We start from the raw sequence: 19,635 nt of genomic DNA, 5'->3' as shown, positions 1-19,635 counted from the left end.
TTATGCAGAGTATGTTAATGTCATTCACCCATCCATCCATCTATTCATCCATCCATCATTTCAACAAAAATTGAGCATACATGCGGTGTCTTTTACTATACTAAACTGCGCAAACAAAATATTAACCCTGTCCCATATAACTCTCATCACTGAAGTCTTCCTGGAACCTATTCATCAGAGACAAACAAAGCGCTGACTGGGTGAGTCATTTCCACTGAGCACAGTTGAGTCTTTAACCATTAAGGATCTCCCAGGGTCTGAGGAGGCTAAGAAGGTAGGGACAAGACTAATGGGGGAAACGAGCTTTTGTCCGGTTGGGAGACAAGAGAGAAGGGCATGGAAAACAACAAAAGAGGGTGGGAAGGAACAAGGCTGAAGGGCCAAAGGAGATTAGAGAAAAGGAGAGTGAAGGGGCAAAGGAAAACAAAGACTGGGGGAAAACCAGTGGGCATCTCTGTGCAGTCCCGGCAGACAGCAGCTGGGAATGTGCCAGTGAGTCCCCTCACGTGCACACTGAGGCTGCTCTCTCACAGCTCATGGGAAGTGATGGCTTCTGCCCCAGGTTGACCTGCACTGTGCCCTGATCTGGACACAGTGCAGTTCTGGAGGTGGGCATGTTCACATTTGGATTCCGACAGAGAGAGGCTGCCCTTTCCCCATCTTGCTAGATCAATGTATATTTGCAGAGATGCTCTGTGTTAATTACTTCCTCCCTGTTTCATTAGCTTAATGTTGCAGTAACCTGTAGCTACCCAGTTCCAAGTAGCAGGTAATTAATCATTTTAAGTACGGTCAGTGCTACATGGGGGTGAGAACCTCTCCATTCAGCAAAGAGATGAAAGAGCCATCCCATTAGCTCCACTGCCCGTTGAAGAGCATAGAGGGACGCCTGCTTGACCTTGCCCGGAGGGCCAGCTGCCCTTTGGTTCATTTCTCTGATATTCTCTGTGGGTTCTGAGACCCTGGTCAGATCTCTTTTCCCAACTAGGGTAAGGAAAGGCCAAGCAGAGTGAGAAGGAAGGAAGGAGCACGAGGGCAATGCGGGGAGGGAGGGAGGGTGTCAGTTGCAGAGGCTTAATGACAACGAGGAAGAATGAGAGCGGGATGCAGAGTGAGTAGGAGAAAAGGGAAGGAGGTCTGCCAAGATGGACAGACTGTCATTCCTAAAGAAATTCATATGGATGTATGTATGCATATATGAATTATGCATGTGTGTGTGGGTATGTATATATGCTCGACAAGCGCTAAAAAATGTTCAAAAAGATACGAAGGAGTCAGGAGATTTATGTTCAAGTCCGTATCCTGCTGTGGATTTGGCTGGGTGACCAGACAAGCCTCACAACTTCTCTCTGTCTTTCTTTCCTCACCTGTAAAATTAGGGAAGTGGGTCACTGGCTTATCCTAACTGTGCTCCATGAGAATTTTGTGAGATATTAATCAATGCTTCACAGAGAAACCTTTCCAATGACATTAGCTGAGAAACTCTTAATACGATATCCTTCTTGGAGATTCCAAGTGTATATTCGCATATTACAGGCTCTGAGTTTTCCTATAGTAAGTGAATCTGTCCAACTTAACCTTATTTGACCATAGACTTTTTTCCTTTTTTGGAGCACTTAATAATTTTCCAAGTGTTTAATGACACACAGAATATACTTTGGAAAATTTTGCACCAGATTGTCTGTGAAGTCTCTTCTGGCTTTGATAACCTATGGTAATTAGAGACTGGTATGAAACAGAGGTGGATCTGTGTGAGTATTGGCATGTATGTAAAACTAGAATGTCAACAAGAGGAAGTAAATTTGGTTGGAGTAGTAAAGAGGCCAAGGATTGTGATGATCTTACCGTATGCCGGTTGACGTGTTAGATCTATTTAACATTTATCATCTCATTTATTCATCACAGTGATCCTGTGAGGCATGCAATTTTATTATTCTCACTTACAGATAAGAAAACTAAGTCTTAGCATGATTTTGTATCTTGGCCAAGGTTTCATGGTGGGTATATGGAGTCAAACTAAGACTGCCCATCTTCAGCTACATCATGGGGGATTTATTCTGGGCTTTGACTGTGGAATAAATTTGAATGAGAGGATGAGGTAGACGCACTTGCAGTCACAGAGCTAGATTCTTGAGTCTACTATGCAAGAAATTCTGGGAGGGAAGAAGCAGGATAAGACCAAGCTCTGGAATGGGACCTGGATGGATCACCAGGCAGAGACACATGACAGTGCCTTTTGGACTGACTTTGACATCTTAAAATGAAATTCTAGGGGTCTGAGGGCAGAGCAGAGCCAGGGCCTCCCAGGAACATAAGTGAACTTTAAAGCTATGGCCGAGAACAGCCATGAGCAAACAGGTTCTTGCTTACATTTCATGTAGTTTGGGCAGATTGGAGAACACATTTGCCTCTATCACTTCCAAGACATCATTCTGCGAGATCTCTCTGCAAAGAAAGAAATAGAATTCAAGTCAGTTCAGTTACACTCCAGAAGTGGATTTAGAGCTCAGCATAGAGCCTTGTGCCTACAGTGATTCATGAGACACACAAAACTCTGTTCCTTCTCCCAAAAAAGGCAGCTGTAATGATGAGGCAAAGCTAACAAATGGGATGTTAATACTTGCAGAACAATGAGAGAATAAACCCAAGGCAGTGATTCAGGTCAGAGGTTATTCAGTCTACAAATGTAGCACCTGAGGCCCAGAGAGGGAAAGGGACTTGGTTAAAGATATTTAGGGAATATGGGGGATGGGAACAAACTTTACATTCCCTAGACCAGGGGTCAGCAAACGTCTTCTACAGGACCAGGCAGTAATTTTTTTTTTTTTTCTTTTTTAGCTTTGTGGATCATTTGGTCTCTGTTGCAACCACTCAGTTGATATTGTCGTGTAAAAGTGGTCAGAGATATCATGTAAATCAATGAGCATGCCTCTGTTCCAGTCAAACTTTATTCATAAAAACAGGGGGCAGGCTGGATTTTGTGTCATGGGCTGTAGTAGTTCAGTGACCCTGCCCTAGACCATGGAGGCAAGTTCTTCATTCTGCTAATCTGGCTTTGGGAGATGAGAACCTCAATTCAGTCTCTTTTAAAGAAACATCCATGCCATTTTACCTAAGCGGCGTTTGTTATTCCAGGACCTTTGGCATTAATGTTGTCTTGGCCTAAAATCCCCAGAAAAGATCCTTCAGCTCCCAGCTTATTTCCTCCTGGAGTAATTTGAGGGGAGTGGAGGATGAAGTCCCCTCTGCAGAAGCCCAGAGCTTATGAGGAGAGAAGGGTAGCTTAATGAGTTAATGTTTATAAAGTGGCTCAAAGGTGAAACACGGTATTATTAGGCCTCCTGAGGAAGACTCTCATGCAGTTTTAAGAGAGCCTCAGAAAATCTCATAGGCAGCATGCACTCAAACTGGCTGAGGTGAAGCGCTGTCTGCTGGCCTGGGATTTAGCTGAGAAGCTATAGAAAGGCTCTTGATCAAGGGAAAAGCCTGGAGGGCAGGGCAGGGCAGGGAGAGGGCCTGTTGAGGGAGGGGAAGTACGGTTGTGAGCGCAGTCAGCTCAGGGAGGGGAACTGGTAACATCCGGGGCTTGTCAGCTCAGAGGTTGGCAGGGTCGTTTCTCACACTCCCCCGTGAGTGCAGAGACATTTTGTGAGAGAAAAGCACCTCTTATTCTATGGTGGCTTCCTTCATGATTCATTTGGTAAAGTGAATTGATCTTCACAATTTTCGTAGTTGAACATAGATGAGAGTGGTGTGTACATGTGTGTATTTAATAGGACATGTTGGCCATTGGGCATTTATTTTGCTCCTCTGTCCTTCAAGTGGAAAGAGTACTGGGAGGTGCAGAAGTAAGAAGAAGTAGGAGAGGAGTGGTAGACCTTGAAAAATGAGACATTTATTTGAACACTTAAAGGAGTCAAGTGAAAGAGTTGCACAGGTAGAAAATAAGCATGGAGGAAAGCACTAGGTGACAGAGAGGGTTTAAATGCAGATAGGCCCATATTGTCCAAAAGCTATTTCCAGGTTCACTTACAGGTCCTGGTAGGTTTGGTCACCCCCTTGCGGTAATATCTCAGCCTAATACTGCCTAGAAGGTGGACATTTTGACTTAACTGAATTCATGTACCAAGCATTCCATTATATGGATTTTTTTCCCAAAGAGAACTAAAAATTATTAAAACAAACTAGCCAAGAAACACTTCTAAATTAATTATTTCAGAAGGCAGTTCATATTTTCTGGCCTCAACTTCAAGGACAGGAGAGGGTATTGGGGTTGGGTGGAGGCTGAGGGAACCTTTGGCTAGAGGAGGCTTGGGGGGAGGTGAACAGCATGCAGTAGTGGAAAAACACCTCACTGGAAAATTCAGGGATCTTGCTCCCGTTCAACCCAGTTCTGCTTCTAGTTATTTCTACGCTCGTTGACTAGGTATCTACTATTTACCAGCCACTCTACATACATTGTCTCCGATCCCTTTAGCATGCCTGTGAAGTCAGTGTTTTAATCTCCATGTTAATAAACAGCCCCATCTGTATGCAGAACCAGCTGTGGCTGACTGCCGGGCTGGAACAGTTTCTTCTACATGCCCTGCCTCCCAGGGCCACGCTGGGCCTAATATTTCCACTCCTATATATTTACTCAAAAGAAATAAAAACTCATGCCCTCCCAAAGAGTTGTACAGAGATGTTCATAGCAACTTTATTTGTAATAGCCCCAAACTGGGAACAACCCAATGGATGAACTGTGGAATATCCGTACAGTGGGATATTACTCATCCATAAAGTGGAACAAACAGCTGAACCAACATAGTTGAATCTTTAAAAAATTATGCTGAGTGAAAGAATGCAGACAGGAAAGAAAGCATACTGTCTGATTCCGTTTATCTGAGGGTCTAGAAGAAGAAAAACTAATATGCAATGATAGAAATCAGAGTAATTGTCACGTGGGGCCTGGGATGGAGGTTGCTGGCAGGGAAGAGGCAGAGAGCTCTCTGGGATGATGGAAATGTTCTATATCAAGATTGGGGAGGTCTGAACATGAGTTTGTCTAACTTATTGAACTTTTCGTTTTTTTTGAGTTATTTTTGGCTGCGTTGGGTCTTTGTTGCTGTGTACCGGCTTTCTCTAGTTGCGGCCAGCTTGGCTACTCTTCATTGCGGTGCGTGGGCTTCTCGTCGCGGAGCACAGGCTCAAGGTGCGTGGGCTCAGTAGTTGTGACGCACGGGCTTAGTTGCTCCGCGGCATGTGGGATCTTCCCGGAACAGGGCTCGAACCCGTGTCCCCTGCATTGGCAGGCGGATTCTTAACCACTGTGCCACCAGGGAAGTCCTAACTTATTGAACTTTAAGTTTAAAATGAATGCATGTATTTTATTGTATATGAAACATACCTTAATACAGTTATTTAAACAGTGTCTTTCATTCAAAGGAAGGAGAGTAAATTCCATTTTGTTTGTGTTTTGAGAACTCTGAATTAAGAGAATTAATGGAAGAATGTTGGTTATATTGTCTGGCCAGAAGGTGGTGTTCAACTCCTAGCTCTATCCTGGAGCTTCTCGATAAGGTTCCTTCCCTCCTGGCTGTTCTCCCCGCAACCTCCCATTCCCTCTCCACAATCTGTAAAGTGCATAGCTGAACTAGGTCAGAGGATCAGAGTTTCTCAACTCTGGATGCACATTAGCATCTTCTGGTGGACCTTTAAAAACTTCCGAAACCTGAGTTCACATCGGAGAGTTGGATTTATTTAGTCTGGGGTGAAACTCTGGTGTTATTTTATTTTATTTTATTTTTCCCTTTAATTCTCCAAGCAATGGTGATTCGAATGTGCATGGTCTCTGGTGGTCTCTGTGGTCAAAACTATTTTCATAATCATGCTAAAATATAATTTTTTCACTCATTCTATGAGCATACAGTGGAGCCCAGGGGCTAGTTGATGTGTGGATGCAGAAGTAGATACGAGAATCCATCTGTCTTCTATTAAACAAGATGTTAAAATGTTTTGAAAATATGTAAAAAACTATGGTACTCTTCTCCCTAATATTTTTTTGAACATGGTTATTTTGCATAACAACTGTTATTTATGTTATTATGTAGAGATTTATTATTGTTTTAAAATGGACTAGCAAAATATTTCCCAGTTTGAATTTCTAGAATGGTAAGTGTCAGCAGCTATAAGCTACATAAGCAAAATCTGTTTGGTGTCTTTAATAACTTTTAAGAGGTAAAGAGATCCTGAGCCCAGAAAGTTTGGGAACTGTCCAATGTAGGCATTGAACGCTGTTCTTTTTGGGTGAGGGATCCTGATTCTGTGGAAAGCTTATTTCCAGAGATGAGGCTCTCATCTCAGACGATGCTTCTCAGTTGTTCATGCATATATGAATCACCTGGGGATCGTGTTGAAATGCAGATTCTCAATGGGAAGATCTCGAGTGGGGTCTGAGGTTCTGCCTTTTTAATGCCTCAGGGTGATAGGGATGGTGCTAGTCTTGAGACCACACTTTGGATTGCAAGGTTCTTTAGAAGAATGGTAGTAACACCCTAACAGGCCTTTCTCCCCAACACACACCCAGTGGTGGGTATGAAAAGCATGATAGAGGAGGAGTGGAGTGAAGTACTTGATTTTAAAAACCCTTTATCCCCTCTGGAAACCCTTCCCTTACTCTCTTATTGAAGTTTTTCTGTCCTCTAGATTCTCACAAGACTTCTTTCATTTCTCAGTTAAAGCAATTACCATGTTGTTTTGTCATTGCTGTTTTTTGTGGGGGTTCTCATTGTCTAATTACCTAACCTGACTTTGAGTTCCTGGGTGGTATCTTATCCATCTATCTTTCTATCTCTAGCATCTAGTGGTACGTTGGCGTGTGATAGGTACTCAATAAATGCTTAGTGGGTGGATGTGTAGATGAAGAAAAAGTCGTCTTCAGGTTCAGAAACAGCATCTGAAAAGCTGCAAAGGAGATGAAGTTTGTCTTCTGTAGTCTTTCACCCCCCTTTCTGTAGCCAACGTGCCCAAGTATGGTATGTGATGGCCAAACCTAGCTTGTCTGTGAGTTAGATTTTTGTCCCAGGGATTTTTCTACATTGAATACACAGCATGCAAGGGACACATACCTGGATTTGGTCTATGTATGGATGTCTAATAGAGTCTGGATGCTTTTAGCTCTACCCCTATGGGTCATAGCATTTCCAGCTCCTCTCTGGCTCACAGATGAGGTCCTTGAATTTACAAAACACCCATAGAGGAGAGAATGGGAGAGATGACTGGTGTGCCTGTAGGAGTTCTTAAAGCATTTGATTGGGTGTTAGATCTCTTCTGTGCATGGAATTCCACGTTTCTTTGAAGGCAGGGGAGATGTGCTTGCATGAAGTGCTGGACATTATCAGGACATTCCCTCTGGAGTGAGTTTCAGAGCCACAATCAAATTCTACTCCAGATTGCGTTGTTTTGGCCAATGAAGTGGCATTCATATACAAGTACACTTGTGGGTGGGGGTCGGGTCAGTAGGAGGGACTTTAGGGAGAGAATGAGCATGTAGCATTCAGCTGGGTCCAGCCTGAAATGTCAACGTATCCTAGAGTGATATTCATTTGTCCACCATTTCACCTGACACTCAGTTGCCAAACGCTGGGACTGTTTCATTCAGAGAAGAGGTGCTACAGGTTTGTGGGATTAGGAAAAACTGAAGAACTGTTACCAGCAATTCAGGACCTCCCTAGAATTTCAACGACATGTATGAATTGGAGAGCAGGATGTAATAAGAAATCAAACACTCACAGAAACATTGTCTTTGCTTTTTTTCTGATATAGGAGATGTTCTCCAACCAGGTTTTCCCCTCTTTTCCCTCGTCCCCTGACCTTCCTTAGAGAATTTTCCTTCAGTAAATCTGACATATCCCTCCCTAACTGGGCATTCAACTGCATTAAAATATTTTTTTTTCTTTTTTTTTTTTTTTTGCGGTACGTGGGCCTCTCACTGTTGTGGCCTCTCCCGTTGCGGAGCACAGGCTCCGGACGCGCAGGCTCAGCGGCCACGGCTCACGGGCCCAGCCGCTCCGCGGCACGTGGGATCTTCCCGGACCGGGGCACGAACCCGTGTCCCCTGCATCGGCAGGTGGACTCTCAACCACTGCGCCACCAGGGAAGCCCTAAAATATTTTTAATACTCACTGAATCAGATTTCTTTCTTTTGTCTTTAATAACCTCAGGCTAAATTTAGTTGACTGTTTCTCTTCCCTGAGTCCCCTGTGGGACGCCCTCACACACTCTCACATAGCCCTCACAGACCGCGCTGGGTTTGCTTTCGGGTTTGTCTCTTTCACCAGGTAAAGAACTCCTGGAGGACGGTGACATTGCCTTTCAGCTTAGTATTTCTGCTCCCAGCCAAGTGTTTGCTGAATGAGTGAATTATCTTTGAAAGATTATAAAAGATTTTCCACCTTTGCTCTTGCACAATGAAGCTGTGTTCTTGAAAATTTGCAGTAAACAGAGTATTTGCAAATCAGAATGTGTATTAACGCAAGAAGGAAGCTTCTGGTTTCGCAGAGCCTAGGAGTGCATTTTTAAAAGAGTGAAGAGCTAATCCAACAAATGTTCAACAAGTTTTAATTAAGCAGCTTTGGTATTTCAGGCACTAGGCTTCGCGTTGGGCCTCTAAAGATGAATAAAATGGGTTCTGGGTTTTGTCAATTGTCTTTAACTCAGCGAGTCTAGTATTCTAGGCTTTCCTTAACTGGGTGCTATCTTTATTTGATGGGCTACATCTGAGTTACTAGAAAGAATAAAATGGATTGTTGGTATGTTGTATTTGAATATAACTACAGATATATAAATAATATACTTTCATATATAGTATATATGTATATATATATAGTATATACATAATTATATATGTATTATACATTGTGTTATATACATGATTATATATTGATTATATATATATATGATTATATGATTATATTATTATATATTGATTATATATAATATATGATTATATATTATACACACATAAGTGTGTGTGTATATATATAATCATATATTATATATAATATATATGTTATATATATATGTATTTCTACCATATGTCTACTCCCTTAATTCTTCTGGAAATGTGCCAAATAACTTAAGTAAATACAGAACAGGGTGGGTGAAAATGTCCATGAAAATACATTCCAGTAAATTTCATAAATTTCTCCAAATATATACTTCCACCCTTATTTAGAATTCCCTTAAGATCAGATCTGGAGACTTTACAATAGAGACCTGAGTTTGAATCCTGCCTCCATTTCTTACTAGCTGTACAACTGTGGCAAGTTACAGCAGAGTCTCTCTGAGCTTCAGTTTCCTTGTCTGTAAAATGGGAATAATTGCTATATCACAGGGATGTCAAAGGTATTAAATAAGATGGTATGTGTGAAAGCACAACGCTTCTCACGTGGTAAACTCAAATATCGCTGTGCCTGCTTCCATCTCTCTGTGGAGCTGAGGACTGAAGTCCTCTGCATCTGGGAAATACTGGGCTCGCTGATCACTGAACTGGGGAAAACGGTGTGAGCAAGTGTTCTAGGAATGCTTCTCTTAACCCTGCCCACACATCATTTAAATTCTTAAGCCAGGCTATGGCATTATCCCAGACACCATCCTGAGTCTTAACCACAGTGAGACCTGCCATCTGGTCTGTTGGCCAACAAAGGAGATTAGGCAGAGCACGTAGGTGCCCCAACAAGCATGTCTCCACCACTGAAGTCCTAATCTAAAAAGGAAGCTGGTCCCTTTGGGAGAGGGTCAATACAGAGTGGAACATGTTGTCAGGGTGGGGTAAGGACATTGCCAATAGGCTCCTCTCACTTCCCCAGGTGGCAGCAGGTAGGTGCATTCCTTTCCTGACATGTCCCATCTGCTTCCTTCTCCCTGGGCAAAGTGCGTCTTTGCTAAAGATGCTATAAAGATGTCCCCAAATGAGACAGAAATTAAAGCACCCTCAGTGACTCGAATTCAACTCCTTCACTTTTAAATTCATCAACAACAAACTTGTGTCCATTTTTAATTTTGTCTTCATTTAAAATGTTAAGTAATAATCTATATTTTGGAATATTTCCCTTGCTTTGCTCAGCAGGTGAGGAAAGGAACTAAAACTCACAGACATAATAGCTAACGTTTATTATGCACTTCTTATGTGCCAAGCAATTTTTCTGCACTTTACATTTGTTAAATTGCTTAATCCTCACAACAACCCTTTGAGGGAAGTACCATCCTTGACCCCTTTACAGAAGAGGAAAATGAGGCATACAGAGGTTGAGTAATTTCCCCAGTGCCACAGAGCCAGTGAGCGAAGTCGACCTAGGATATGAACGCACCATTCATGGGGCCTCAAAAAGATGGCAGAAATCAGATAGGCCATATAGCCAGTGACCCGGAAAACTATTTCCACTTCAGAAGATCTTGTTGTTATTGTTTTAATTTCCAATAGAGGATAAAATTTTGGCTCAGCAATACGCCTATAAAACAACTAAATACTGCCCCCTTCCTCCATGCTGCATGGTACTTGAGTTCTGATGAGGCAAAATATGTCGACATGCTAATTCACCTTCTGCAGATAAATCAAAGTCCCAAGCAGTGACTCATAGGGTAAGTGCTTTTTTAGGGCATTCTCTATGCAAGGGCAAAACACGTAAGACAATAAAAAGCAGTGCCCCTGCCTTCCCAGAGTCTGCACTTTAGTTGGGTAGAAGCAACATGCATGGGAAGTTGGGCATGCAAAGTCAGTAGAAGTGGAAGAAAGTATGAGAGGAATGTCCAACACAGAGCAGGGCAAACAGTGGGCATTCAACACCTTTTATTTTCCCTCTCACACCCTCGCTAAATGTCAGCATTTCTCAAGCTCTGTCTTAGTATCCCTTTAGATTTCCCTGTTAGAACCTCTCTGTTGATGCCTCACATGTCATCAGAACAAGTTTCCCTCTTAGACTGGAGACCCATGTCTGCAGTGACCAAAGCCATGTTCTGCATACCCTTGATGGACAACTAGTCTGGAGCAGGCTTATTATTTTCCTCTCCCAATTCTCCATCACATCCCCCTACCCAGGCACAACCCCAGACACCAGCTGCATTGTCATTCCTATTGGTTCATTGGACCAACCCTAGCTTTAAATCTTGGGGTCACCTCTGACTCCTTTTCGACTTTTAACAGATTCTAAATCTTCTCAATTACTTTTTTTTTCTTTTTTTTTTTTTAGTATTTCTTACAAATATCCCTTCATTTCCCACCATCATTATCGTAATTATGGCTCTTTGCAATTTCCGCTGGACCAGCGGTACTTAACAGTCATGTGATGACTCAGGATTTGGGTCTGATGTGGGTCGTGAATCATCTTTTTTTCAAACAAATTAAATGTCCCAGTGGCCAATGATTTACTCAAAAATTTGGAGTAGATTCAAGGATGTATATATATATATATATATATATATATATATATATATATTCACAGAGGAAAAAAATATATATATATATTTTTTTAACAAGAAAGTGGAATGGCTAGTGGGGAAAAGAGTGGAGTAGAAAGTGAGGACCTGGGGCTTCCCTGGTGGCGCAGTGGTGAAGAATCCACCTGCCAATGCAGGAGACACAGGTTCAAGCCGTGGTCCCGGAAGATCCCACATCGCGGAGCAACTAAGCCCGTGCACCACAGCTACTGAGCCTGCACTCTAGAGCCTGCAAGCCATAACTACTGAGCCCGCATGCCACAACTACTGAAGCCTGTGCGCCTAGAGCCCATGCTCTGCAACAAGAGAAGCCACTGCAATGAGAAGCCCGCGCACCGCAACGAAGAGTAGCCCCCGCTCGCTGAAACTAGAGAAAGCCCATGTGCAGCAATGAAGACCCAATGCAGCCAAAGATTAAAAAAAGAAAAAAAAAGTGAAGGCCTGGAGTTTACTCTGCCTGGATACAGGAGTGTAGCGAATATTTATGCTTGGGAGCCATGAGTAGGGAAGGTAAATGGAATTAAAAGAGGATGATAAAAAGGGAAGGAGGAAGAAAGAGCAGGAGGTAAAGGGAAAGAGGTTTTCTGGAGGTAGAATGATATTAGAAGTTAGAAAAGGTAGGTAATTTCTTTATTACTCTGTATTCCTGTCAGAAATTATTTAAACAGGAATTCATTACATTCTAAGTGATGGGAGATAAGGGGTTGGGCAGGTAATAAGTGAGGGGACGTTGATTGGGTCACTTGGCTTCAGTGCGGGCTGCCAGCTTTAGCAGAGGACAAAGAAGGGGAGGTGGGAAGGCTGGAGGCGTCTCTGACCCACAAGGATGGGTAAATTGTCTGTAGGTTTGGGACCCCGGCAAGTTTGAGCTGTGTAACTCAAGGCTGCAGGAATAAAGATGATGGTGATAATTACATTTATTAGACAGTTACTGTGAGGCGGGCATAGCGCTAAATGGTCTACATGGGTGATCTCACTAATGGCCTTGTCTTATCAGGGCCCTGCTGACTTGTATGTCTAAGTTCATATGCACGTGTTAGTGGCAGCATGAACCTGGAAGCCCGATAGGCCTGGATTCAAATTCTAGCTTTATCATTGCCTAGTTGTGTGACCTTAGGTCAGGTAACCTCCATGAGTTTTATCTCAATGGGGGTAATTATAGCTGCCTTTTAGGGTTTTATGAGAGTTATGGATATAACATATGGCACGGAAGAGGTTTCCAGCTGCCCACCATCGTCTATTTTCCCCTCTTATTTCTGGGTCACAGCTTGACTGTGTTTCCTGGCAATCTTGCTGTTAGGTATAGCCTTGAGGGGAGAAGGCTCCTCCTAAGGAATGGGAGCAGAAGTGACGTGTGCTGTGCCAGGCTTGCCCGTAACCCCTCTCGTGTGCTCCTCTGTGCTCTGTCTCCCATCCAACCTGGCTGAAGGTGCCAGCACAACCTTGGGGGCCAGGATTGAAAACGGAGAAGCTGCTGGTGGCTTGGGGTCCTAAATCAAGTGCTGAGGACTACCACCCGACTACGAGGTGAGAAAGAAAGAAGCTTGTTCTTAAGGTCCCTGACGTTATGGAGTTTGTGGTTGCCATCTAACCACTCTGATACCTAAGGTAGGAGTCTAGCATCCAGCATCCTGTCTGTATTTGCTCAACAAATGCTCCTCCCATCAGGGCAGGTATGAGTTTTGCATCTACCATCTGCTGAAAAATGGGTCTGTACAGTAGGTGTTGAGTACACTTTTGTTGGCTGGCTAATCAGGAGTCATGTAGAAGTGTCGCTTGGCCAAACTGGGAGGAGACAAACAACGACCAAAAAAATCCCTCCTCAAAACTGTCTATATGTGACCTCGTTTAGCCAGAGACCTCTGTTCCTTGGTGACACAGTATTTACTCCCTGTGATTGAATTGCTTGGCCTCTTGCGGGGAACACGCCAGCTGGCTGCTCCTTATTGAATTATGGGCCCTTGGCTTTTTTCTCTCTCTTTCAATTATTTCATGAAAAAAAATGCCAGAAAGAACAACTTTTTAACAATGGGGACTACTAAATCCATTAGCACACAGACCCTGGGAGGGTGTTCAGGTTAAGAAATTTGAACCCTCAGCTCTGTAATCTCCAGCAGCGCAGAGCTGCGTGAGGTGAGGTCTCCCCAGTGGGCAAAAGCAAGTCCTTCATCACTTTGGCAAATCACTGGAGCTCTCTGAGATCCATTTTCCTCTGTAAGATGTTGCTAAGGCCCTCTGTCCCTCAGTACGTTTTCCACTCGATCCTTTGTAGTTGGCAGGGCTATTGAAGATCACATGAATAATGCATGTCACGCCGGAAGAAAAAAGCACATAGTGTTATGCAAAGGTCGTGCTGCTTACTGTTATTTTTATTACTTCAGTGGAGTCAGGAGACCTCAGTTCTAGTCCTGACTCTGCCACTAATTAACCGCTTTCCTTGAGTCAAATCAGTTACCTTCTCTGGGCCTTTGTTCCTCATCTATAAAACAACACTGTTGATCCAGATGACCTCGTGGGTCCCTTCTAGCCCTAAAATTCAGTGATTTTAATTATATCTATGATTCTGTTATTAAAAGGCAGCCAACCACGTTGTTGGCAGTCCTCCATGACAGCCAGCTTCCATTTCTAAAAAGCCGGGCTGAAGGCAAGGGAGCCATGAAGCCTCCTGATTAAGGAACTGCACCTGTTCCCTTACCAGCAGGTCTGCGGGCGGACCCAGGAGGGAGCAACGGGACGGTAGCCCCCAAGGGCCATCCTTCCTGAGCCCTGCACAAGGTGAGAAAGTGCCCTCGCCTGAGCCATCAGACTCCTGAAGACAGTGTTTGTTTTACTGTCAGCTTAAAGAGGGCTTCATTGATCTTCCTGTAAGCCAGTGTTGATTTCTTCCTTGTCATACATCCCGAGCCTCTTTACCAAAGAAACTCAAATCTGTGTGTGTGTGTGTGAGGCTGGGGGGGGGGCGGTGGCAGGGAGGCAGTTGTTGTAGGCTTTTCTGTCCACTTGCGTCGCCCAGCAGCACCTCAAAAACTTCCTTAATTATTTTCTCTGGGCTCTATCGTGCCTTTCTGCTACCCTTGCCACGCTTGTAACGTAATTCGCCCTTCCCCAGCGGGCTTTCATCCTCCTTCCAGCCTCTGTCTTCACTCTGCAATTCATAATTACTCTCGCTTTTATGCCCCTCCATTTTCCACCTCATTAATTCTTATTCTCGGCACAAGAGCGTCTCCTTTATGGGCTGCAGTGAAGGAACTACAAGGAACTCACATTTGGCTTCTGAATTTGAGTCGCTTTGATTGTCTCGTTTTCCTCTTTGGAACTGCGTGGGTCTGGTGCCCTCATAAGCACCCTGCATGCAGAGCTGTTATCCACCCTGCCCTTTGCTACCTTTTCTGAATTTCTTTGAATTTAGAAATTCAGGGGCCTAATTTCATCAACCCCCTATTTAATGGATTTTATATCCGTTTCTGAGCAGTAGGTTTCCCTCTCCCATCCCAAATGGTAGCTGAAGGCCCTACTCCAGGGCCTCCTTTGCCTCACGATGGTCCTGAAAGTGTCCCTGTTTTTACAGCAAAGAGACCTGTATGGTCAGGAAAAAGAAAGGAAGTTTTTAAAAAGAGCTTCCTATTTTATGAAACTTTGCCGTGCCTGGAGAAATATGTGGTCATTCTAGAAAGTGAGGAGGAAAGTGGATTCTTTTCCAAGCTGAATCTTCGGTTCAGTTGGTTAAGGCCACCCAAGATGTTGGGAATCATCAGCCTAGTTCAGTATATGTCCAGGCCTCTTCTGTGCCTTGGAAAACTTTGTTTAAAGAAAAGCTTACAGAGTAGCAAAACAAATAATGATGGAATTGTTCCCGTCAAGGTCTAGGGCGTTGGCTGTGTGGGGCAGAAGAAGACAACCCAGATGTCCTTCCTCACTCCAGCAGCTTCTGAGGGGCGCTTCCTTCTCCTACGCGTGTGTGTAATTTAATTATGAAATATGCATTTGTCTGGTTCCAAGATAATTTCAAGTAATGAAGATCCTTTTAGGAAGACATCTTTTAAGAAATTTTTTAATCTTATTTTTGTAATGCCACTGAAATGAGAATTTCAGGGTATCAGAAAAGGAAGGAAAGGACTTCAGTGGTTATCTTCTGAATTTACTTTCCTGTACATGCCTCCTCTCCCCTTTTTTCAAACATAAAATAACAAAGGCACAAGAAGCTGTAATTACATGGGTAGTTAATAATTGTGCTGGTCTCGGCTGAGATGTTCTTTACCTATGATGATAAGAGTGCATTTTCATTCATCCACTCAAATTCCGTTATATGGGTCTCCTTGCTGGAGCTGTAGAAACAATGTCAAGGCTAACCGAGTTCCAGGAGAGGGGATATCTGTATTATGAGCCAGACAACAGAGCTAGCACTGTAGACCTGTACAAGTACTTGTAGACCCATTCAAGCTGTGTGAAGCTGGCAAAGTTACTTAACCTCTCTGAGCCTCAGTTTCCTCATATGTGAAATGAGGACAGTGGTATTTATCTTGCAAAACTTTGTGAGGATTAGATATTAAATAATTACATATTAAGTATTTAAAGCTTAATAAGTGTTAAAAGAAATGCTATTTATTATCATTGTTGTTATTTTTCTCTCAAGTCTAGTCTAGTGACTATAGATCCCTTAGGGTCAAGGACTTTGTTGTCTTCATAGCTTGTCACCTGTGCCTCTAGCAGGTACACCAGAAATGTGTGCTGAATGGACAGATGACATTTGCAGCCTTTGAAGTCCTTTGCTTTGTATTGATTCAACATGTATTTTTACCCTCACATTTGAGTAGTTGAGCAGGAAGGAAACCCTTTCCAATTTTAAGGCACAATCTTTAAAGTTTTCTCCAAGGACACCTTCCCTAATGCTGCAGAATTAAGACAGTTGCCTTCCTCCGAGCTTCCCTCCTGCACTCCTTGTGTCTTTGTCATAGTGGGACTAACAGTTGCGTTAGCTGTGCTTATGGCTGCAGGCCCCTGAGGTCTGGAGCTGCGGCCCCTGTCAAACTTTCAATAGCGCTAGGCCCAGGCATCGTACTCAGCAGGCTTTCAAATGTATTGAGTTGGAGGGAACAGGTATTATACGGTGTTTTAGTATATTGGGCACCAAATCTTAAATTCCTTTGCAGACCTTTTCTTCAGACATATTCAAAAGAATACAATTCCTGCCTTCAAGGAACTTTTAATGCAACAGGAAATTGCACTGTTGTCTTCTCCATGGTGACTGATTTTCAAGGCTTCCTGTTCAACAAGTGATTGTTGATTGACTAATGAGAGAAGCAAAAGCTGTTATCTTGTTTATCAGTGAAGAATGATTAAGCACAGAAAGGTTAGGTGATTTACCTCAGGCCGCACAGCAAGTTAAAGAGAAGTAAAACCTGGGTCTGCCAACTCCCATGCTGATGTTCTTTCAAGCACACAGTGCAGCATCCCAGATCTCATACCTAATTTTAAGCTATGAATAGCCACCTCCTTCTTGCTTGTCCATGATACATTTTCTTTCTTTCTTTTTTTCTAAAAAAGTGTAAATATTTGGAGGAAAAGAAAAACCTTCTGACCAAATGTGCCTTTGGTAGAAATTCTGGTACCAATTTATTACATCAAATCCGGCTTTAGATTTCAGAATCCATTTGAATATATTCATTTCACAATTTGTATATCTAACTACGTTTTCCTCTGTCACCAGCCACAAGCAACTTCCCTCCATTTAGGATCATTGTGTCTTTAAATCTAAGACCTAAGACACAGGAATTACCATAGCAACTTGCTTTCCAGTTAGACTGCAGTTGCTGACAATCAATATGATTAGACAAGGTCAGTGACAGAGTAAGCCCCACAGTGTTTAAAGAGAGCTGAGGAAGTGCAGGGACGAGGAAATGAGAAAATGATTGGAAAAATGTCTCCCCAGGGTTGGGTATGAGCTCCTTATTGCTTGCTGCTTGTATAACCTAAGGAGATGTCTCATAGTAGCAACGGTTTCCAACCTGCCAGCAAGAACTGGGGGAGGCTGAGAGATGTTTAGTTGTTTTGGTTTTCCTTTTTTCTGGTCCCCAAACACTTTACAAAACTAAAGACTGAAAATCACCGACTTGAAAGTGAGGATAAATAGTAGCTGAAGGGGGACTTAATGAAGAGGCAAACCAGGGCAGCTGTTTTCAGACCAGAGCGGGAACGAGGGTGTTTGTGAGGAAAGGGGATGGTCCACAGCTGAGTTTGCCTGGAGTGGGGCTGTGGAACTGGGGTAGCTCCAGGTATCATGGGAAGTGTCGCTGGCCTCAAACCCTGCATCATTTAAGCCCCTTTCTGTGGCTTCCTCTCCCCCTCTTCCTGTACTGATCTCTGCTTTAAAGAAGAAAACCTCATTCATACCAAAGCGTCAGCATCTGGTAACTGATTACGGTTTGATTGCAGGGGACAGCATTGCATTTTAATAGGGAGCAAAGCGTAAACGGAACCGTCATTATGTCTGTTAGGCCCAGAGGAGCAGATAGCAGAAGTACTTCTGCCTCCTTTCTGGAACTCCTGCAAATCACATCTGTGCCCTACCAGGATTTCATAGCAGGCTGGTTTAACCTGAGGACCTCACTCACTTAAGGAAAAGATGAAATGAGCTGATTGTTCTAGTGGCTGAACTGTAGACACTTCTCGGGCACAAGGCAACACCACAGAAAGCAAGTGCAAACCCACACACCCTGGGAGCGTTTGTGTGGAGGAGAGAAGACCCGACTTCTGGAGGGCTCGCATGTTTGCTATCCAGCAGGAGAGCCTAGAGTGAGTAACTCCCTGCCTGATACTCCCCGTCTCCCTTTCCCCTTCCCGAGCTATTCTCTGCCGGAGGACTGAGTGGAAGGAAGCCAGTTCTAACATGGGAAGGATGAAAGCTGGAGCCCTTGGAAGGCGGTGTGAGGTCAAGCCTTGGGTTATCAGTTTTCGCCTGACCCCTAAGAAACCCTGAGTCGTCAAGGAAGGCCAACCTGTTAATCCTGTGGTTGACACTTCCACATCTCTCTCCTCTCGCAGAGAGTCTCTGTGGTACTTGAAGCAGAGCAAGGTAGTGGGTGCAGGCTCCACAGCTGGCGTCTAGCTTCAGTTTTCCACTTGCTTATCAGTAGTGTGACCTGGGACGAGACTCTTGACTCTCCAAATCTCATGTGTAAAGTGAATAAACAACTCTTGTATCTACTTCATATAATCCAAATCAAAAGTAAGTGATGCCTGTGAAAGCATCTGGCAAACTGTAAAGCATGAAACACATGAGCCCATTTTTGGAACGATTACAGCGATTACTCTCAGTGCTGTTATGACTGGTATCCTTCTTTGAGCAGACCCCCACTCCCTGCCCCATTCTGTACTCCTTTCCCTCATTGCCATTATGCTTTTCCTCCAGACACCAGTTTTTGAGATAAAACTCGTAACTCAGAACCAACTCGATAAATTCACCCCAAGAACTGTTACTGTAGACCCAACATTTCTCTCCTCCGGAGAAATAGATAGAGGGGTTGGAGGGAGGGTGACATTTAACATATAAAATGCTGTTGGGAGGTAGAATTTAGGCATTAAGGATGAGTCGGAGAAGGTGTTTTAGTCAAAAATTGTATTTTGTGGAGGTGACCCCTGCCAGTGCCTCTCCCGTGATGCTGCAGGTGGTGCCGCTTCCTCTACCGACCCAGGTGGCTACCCGCTGTCACATTTGACATGTTTGTGTCTTTAAGCACCAGTGCTGGTTTTTATAGACTTTACACTTTATACAAAGTGTTGCTCTTTTAGAACATGGGATGACTGTGTTACAGATAAACTGTGTTCTGATTTGCTGCTGGAAAGACACATCACCGAGAATTGTAGGAGAGGGGAGAGAGCAGATATCCTAACGAGGCCCTGAGGAGGTCCTTGTGTGCAACTTTCCCCTGTAGGCATAGTTTTCTCCAGTGCTTTATTTGATTTCACACTGCCTTTCATTTTCAAAGGGTCTTTACTAGGAACAGAAGGGAACAAGGGCAATGAACACTTGATATACGTTAACATCATGCCCATCTAAGGGGCAAAGCTGTGGGGTGTAACTCTTTGTCAGTATCCTCTTCCCTGCCTTCCACCAGGAAAGCGTTTTGGGTCTCAGAGGAGTTCAGGGTGACGCCTATATTG

General features: G+C 43.6%; 1 protein-coding gene across 2 annotated transcripts in view; it reads right to left on the bottom strand.

The window, feature by feature from the left end:
- Positions 1-19,635, bottom strand: part of FSHR (follicle stimulating hormone receptor) — a 164,276-nt gene that overhangs the window by 53,396 nt on the left and 91,245 nt on the right. For both annotated transcript variants that reach the window (XM_027113159.1, XM_027113160.1), the window contains exon 3: positions 2,371-2,445. In XM_027113159.1, coding sequence (XP_026968960.1) covers positions 2,371-2,445 — 75 coding nt within the window. The remainder of the gene's footprint in view (positions 1-2,370; positions 2,446-19,635) is intronic.

The sequence above is a fragment of the Aethalodelphis obliquidens genome, unplaced genomic scaffold (assembly GCF_003676395.1).
Source record: "Aethalodelphis obliquidens isolate GAN/ISIS:26980383/991018 unplaced genomic scaffold, ASM367639v1 scaffold12, whole genome shotgun sequence".
NCBI classification, from domain to species: Eukaryota; Metazoa; Chordata; class Mammalia; order Artiodactyla; family Delphinidae; genus Aethalodelphis; species Aethalodelphis obliquidens.
The sequence above is the reverse complement of the archived record's forward strand: the minus strand, read 5'-3'. Positions and strand labels throughout refer to the sequence as shown.